At 23.7% G+C, this 6,051-nt stretch overlaps 1 protein-coding gene across 2 annotated transcripts in view; it reads right to left on the bottom strand.

The window, feature by feature from the left end:
* Nucleotides 1-2,517: 2,517 nt before the first annotated feature.
* LOC129606918 (neurobeachin-like protein 1) overlaps nucleotides 2,518-6,051 on the bottom strand; it is a 29,844-nt gene continuing 26,310 nt past the window's right edge. For both annotated transcript variants that reach the window (XM_055517550.1, XM_055517551.1), the window contains 8 exons: nucleotides 5,701-6,008; nucleotides 5,486-5,647; nucleotides 5,277-5,395; nucleotides 3,756-4,107; nucleotides 3,279-3,699; nucleotides 3,100-3,214; nucleotides 2,862-3,039; nucleotides 2,518-2,802 (listed from right to left, as the gene is read on the bottom strand). In XM_055517550.1, coding sequence (XP_055373525.1) covers nucleotides 2,640-2,802; nucleotides 2,862-3,039; nucleotides 3,100-3,214; nucleotides 3,279-3,699; nucleotides 3,756-4,107; nucleotides 5,277-5,395; nucleotides 5,486-5,647; nucleotides 5,701-6,008 — 1,818 coding nt within the window. In that variant the 3' untranslated portion in view covers nucleotides 2,518-2,639. The remainder of the gene's footprint in view (nucleotides 2,803-2,861; nucleotides 3,040-3,099; nucleotides 3,215-3,278; nucleotides 3,700-3,755; nucleotides 4,108-5,276; nucleotides 5,396-5,485; nucleotides 5,648-5,700; nucleotides 6,009-6,051) is intronic.

The following is a 6,051-nucleotide window of genomic DNA, read 5'->3' as shown; positions in this document are numbered from 1 at the left end:
TTCATTTTAGATAGAAGAATTAATTAAAAAATACTTAAAAAATAATTTTGCTTTTCTTTTAAAATAATTTTTCAATTTTTAATTAAAAGTGTAATAAATAACTATGTGCGTTTTAGAATTATAAAATTGATTACAAATATTGAATTTTATTTGGCAGAATTATTTACCATTTCAAATTTCTTTTATAAAGAACTACATATATTTTGGTTAGTGAATCAAACATAATAAATTTAATTAAGAACTTTATTAACTTTTTATGTTCTATATTTAAAAATGTGGTTTTTCCACTTAATATCTAGTTTTTTTTTATAAAATAATGACTAACGTATTAAAACGTTGTAAATTGTAACCGCCGCTTCATAAAACTTAGCGTTTGTTTATTTATAACTTTCACTGATTTTTAAATTAATAAAGTATTATATATATATATACATATAAATTCAGGTGTTTAAAATCAAAGCCTAAACGCAAAAGAAAATCAAACTGTAGCTAATTCCTAATAATTATCAAACAAAAGCAACGTTTTGATTTTGATAAACTAAACGTAACCGTCTAAGAAAAAAAATTATACTATATATCTTTTTAAATATTTTTAAAATAATAGCTTTTGCTTCTTTATTTATCAAAAATAAAATTTTTGCAAATTTTTATACGATAATTTTAAAATTTTAAAATTTCATATAATTAAGGTTTGAGTTAAAAACAATATACATAATGTTTTGTTTAGAAATTTCAAATAAAGGGATTTTAAATTCGTATACAACACGTGGCATATCATAGTTCGGTGTGTTAATTTAATATTTGTTTAATTAAATATTATTTTTTATAGCTATAATTTTTATATTAATCACTAGAGAAATAGAAAACAAATTTTTTAATTTTTATAATTAATAATAATTTTTATTATTATAAATACGTTGTATATCTTTCTTATATTTTATAATGAAATTATTAAAAAATAAATTAAAGTAAGATAATTAGTTAAATATGTATAAATATAAATATTATAAAACAAGGTTTTGAATTTTTATAAGTTTGCCTATGTATTTTAAAAATTGTTTTATTGAGTTAGTATACAAATGTACGTATTTATAATTAAAATATTATGATCTTTTATATTAACCTGAAATCTCTTGGTAAATATTTTAAAAAATTAAACACACGTTAAATGTGAAATAGCTCAAATATAGGAAGACAGAGCAGTATTAGTATATAATCTTAAAAATAATTAAAAATATTTGAGAATCTATAATTTTATAATATTTTAATAGAAGTTATTACATCTCTTATATTATACTTCCCAAAATACGTCGGGTTTTAAAAATTCTTTTCAAGTTTCTTATATTAAATTATTGTATTGATATACTAACGTTTTAAATGATTAAACTTCTTTATTTTAAAAATTCGTTTATGAAAAAAATTAAGTAAATAACCGTTTTTTGTCCGTTAAGATATTTGCAAAAACTTTTAAAATTTAAGAAAACAAGACTGCTCCAGGTTTCTAGTTGATATACATTTTTAATAATTTGAAATTTTTAATAAAATAAAGTAAAATCATATTATCTGAAAACACAATTTTTGAAATACATAGCATTGATTTATTAAATTTCTTTAAAGTTCTACTTAGTTTTTCTATTTTTGAGTAATTTTGATATTATATTTATTAAAATTCTTTCTTAAATTTTTCTATATTTTGCATATTAATGAAATAATAAAAGTAAATGAAAATATTACTTTATAAGAAATACACTACGTAAACTTACTTTTATCTACATACAAGCAATTTTTAATAAGAATATTTTTAATTCATTAATACGTTTAGTATGAAAACCAATAAATAAAATTTGTTCCGGAAAAAATAAATTTATAAATTAGATAATATACACAAATATTATAAAAATATACAAACATATTTATACATATATGTATATGTACATAGATATATAGATATACACAGTTAAATGTTGTATACATACACGCGAAAATAATATATGTAAAAATATATTTATAAGCATACATATGTATGTATAAATTTTAAGGATCAAAAATTTTTAAATATCAACTATTCCTCAAAATTTCTATTAAAAGATTAAAATGTTAAATTTTAAGGAAAATTGCTAAAAAAGTTAATGTTTAATAGCAATTTTATGTAAATAGCTATTAGGGCAAGTTAATTGGAAAGTAATTTTAATTAATATTAGTTATAAATGTTTTAAATTTAATTATACGTACTTTTGAGATTAAAGAAAAACGAAACTGTTTCATTACTAAATATCTTTGAAAATATGAATAAAGTTATAAAAAGAAAGAAATTCTAATAATTAAAAATGTTGTGAAAGCTTTAAATACATTTAAATATTTTGTTTTATTTCCTGTCGATTAAAGTTAAAAAGTATCCTTCAGCTTTACTAATACATATATTACCATTTTCTAGATCTCAGTTTTAAAAAGGTTCGAAAACAATTAAAATTGTGTAAAAAAATAAGAAAAATTGTATGGGTACCTTTTTGTTTTATGAAATACATACATTATCTTATAACCATTAGTTATGGAATGCTTTTATTTATAACTTTTAAATATCAAATATGTAATACAGTTTTGTCAAATATAAATACACTAAAATCAGTAATTAACAAATTTTAAACATTTAAAATATTTTGTTTACGATTTTGTGGCGGAAAAAAAATTCCAATGACTGCTATTTTACCATCTCTTAACGGTGCTAATATATGGGTGTTTTCTTGAGAAACAACTACTGTTTGAATTGGTACGTGCAACGGTATTTCAAAAACAGGTTTTAATCTAAAAACAAGCAAAAGAATATATAAGATTATTTTATAATATACTTTTTAAAAATTTACCCGTATAATCGACTTATAGTAATATCTCCAGCATCGTCAACCACAATTAGGTAATCTGAAGCAGTTGTTAAGCCAGTTACGCGTCCTGAAACATACTTTGAACCTAAACTATAACCATTAACATTGAAAACATGTACTGAATGAGAAGTATCATCGAGAGCTGAAAAGGCGATGTGACCTACCCAGAAAAGTTTAGTTTTTTTATGAAAAGAAATTAATGTTTTGATTATAGTTTCACCTTGATAAGAAATTGTTATGAAAGTTATTTCAACAAATTGTTCGGTACAACCTTGTGGTCTCAATGTTCTTATATATTGACCATCTTGTATCGAATAAACGTTAACACTTCCATCCTATTCAAGTAAAAAAGTTAAAATATTTGCAGTTTTATTTTGTTGAATAAAAACATTAAAAAACCTTAGATCCTGACACAACCATATCTAATTCTGTATATATAGCTACACTACTAATAACATCGTCGTGTCCGTATAAAGTTGTCAGTGGAACAGGGGTAAAAGGATTATTATTACTTGTATTATTATTTTGATTATTCTGCGCAGATCCAAATTGATTTCCAAATGTACTCCAAATAACACAAGTACAGTCTTTTGATCCTGTTACTAAGTAAGAGCCGCAATTATCTAAAGCTAAACATGTTATTGTGTCCAAATGTCCAACCACAGATGAAATTAATTTCCCTTTATGTAAATTGAAAACTCTTAACGAGCTATCAAAAATTCCCCCGGCGTACAAATGTTTTCCATCTAGACTAACAGCAAATATTTGTGAATCAATTTTAATAGAAGGATGAAATGGTCCAAACACTTTTTTGCGATTTCTAAAAAGTAAGAAAAATTAAAAACATAAACAGTGATTAATATTCAAATAAAATACTTTATGTTTGTGGTCGTTGCGTCTATTTCTAAAAGAAATCCTTTCTCTTTATCATATGACATCCAAGAGTTGCAACCCAATACTTGTGATTTTGAAATACTTATGAGAATGTCTGGGCTGACTTGTAAAAAAGATTTCGGTGGACTTCGCGGTACACTAAGATACACTATGGGGTCCTTTGGTGTGGATATGTCGCAATAAAATTTAAAAGTGCGATCCAAGAATTGAGTAATGTCAGGCTTTTTCAGTTCATATTTTAAAAGTTTATTCAAAGTTTCTTCTTGGTTTAGTCTCCGTGGATGAGGTTCTCGCAAAAGTTGCGAAGGTATCTGTCCAAAATTATTTATCATGCCTAAAAATAGATTATTCAAAACAATATAACAATATACATTATAAATTAAAAATACTTGATTCTGTCATTTTATACAAATTTTTAATCGAAAGTACCTATTTTATAATAAGTAGTATAAATATTTCTAATTTAATTAGTTTTAAAAATTCATATAATAAAAAATTTTTATAAATTATATAATAACTAACTTGGAATAACTTTGATTTTTACTTGAAGGAAAACCTAATGTGAACTAAATATTTCGGTATACGAGTATTGGACATTGTCGATCGGTTTTCAAAATTTCCAAATTTTAATTTTGATTTGAAATTAAAAAGGATTTAATTTTTGATTAGATAATAGCAGTAATATTATTTCATATTTTTAAAAAAATACCTTACGTAAGCAATATTGGAAATATACCTTACGTAACCTTACTTAATTGAGGTATTTCAAAAGAAATTAAATATATTCTCAAGAAATTACTATATTAAAAAATATAATAGAAGTGCAGTACAAGAGTGTAATAAATTGAGTTCAAATGGAAATTCCTTTATACAACTGCAGAACAGAAGGATAACATGGAACAGATGGAAAGGAACAGTCAAGGCAGAAAAATTAATTTATCCATTATTTATTCTCATATGAAGTCTTATCCATTATTCATTCTCATATGAAATTAATAATAAAAATTAAGAATTACGATAGTAATTTACACGTTGTATTGTTAATTTGAGGTCCTATAATTTGACGGGAAGTTAAAATAACTTTTCATTACACTTAGTACGATCACCTACAAATTTTATTATTTTATCTGAAATAATAAATTGTGTACATATATATTTCAATAATTGAATTTACTAATTACGTAAATAAGAGAAGAATAAATTTAGTTGAAGTTGAAAGTTTCAAACGTTATTTTAAAATTGCTTAATAAACATTTTAATGTGAAGCAACTAATTTCACAGTTATTCTAAGATATTTTGACATTCGGCACGACACTTTAAGTTATGTCAACTACTTTTATAAAAACAAATATATAGATACAATAATTATATAGATAATTCCACAAAAAAAAATTAATTTAGAAAAAATACACCAAGCCAAACAAATTCAGGTAACAAAATCGTTTAAAGTATAGTTTTCATTTTGAATGAAAACTTTTTAACGTTATGCAAAGTATAAAGTACCTTCTATTGCCTCTCGTTCTATTGGGTTTTTTATTTTATCTAAATCAACCGCACCTTCATAGGAACAATAATAGAAAACATTTAGCGCTTCGACAGCTCGCAAACCTTTTTGTTTATATCTGTGAAAAATTATACTTATAAGTATATCAAAATGTTGTGTACATCACATTTGTTATAATATACATATATATATACATACGTATACTTACCCAAATATTAAATCTATCCAATGATGCAAATTTTGTGAAACATATTCGGACTCTAGAGCTCTTCTGTGAATTTCTATAAATTCTTCAGGTGTACTTGCCCATCGCGGAAGAATAACGTCGTCAACTTTTTCCTTTGTTATTTGCAATACACCCAAATCAAATCTTAAAGAAATAAAAAATTAAATTTCATTTAGGAAAGAAAAAGTGTAAGTTACTTATTCATATTTTTTAAAAACTCTGGGAAATAAAAAAACTCCGGTATCAGTTCTTTAACGTCGTTCGGATTATCCATCAATAATTTCCATGTTTGAGGAATAGAGTGAAATTGTCTGTCAGCTACATCAAATCTTCCACTTTGCAATTCTATATGTAAGGATGTAAATGGTTCTACTCTTAATAAATAGTGTAAAACGCCAGCCGAATTAGAATAATGTGTTCCATAATGAAATTTTGGTATTGCACCTGATGGATCTTCAAAACTCTCATATTTAGCACGAACTTCTGCCTCATTTTTCGGGTTAACCTTAAAAAAGATTGTTTTCAATGCAGTATTTACCATATATAAT

Source organism: Condylostylus longicornis, unplaced genomic scaffold (genome assembly GCF_029603195.1).
Source record: "Condylostylus longicornis isolate FDR11 unplaced genomic scaffold, ASM2960319v2 ptg000022l, whole genome shotgun sequence".
NCBI lineage: Eukaryota > Metazoa > Arthropoda > Insecta > Diptera > Dolichopodidae > Condylostylus > Condylostylus longicornis.
Note: the sequence above shows the minus strand (reverse complement) of the source record. Positions and strands in the feature narration are given on the sequence as shown.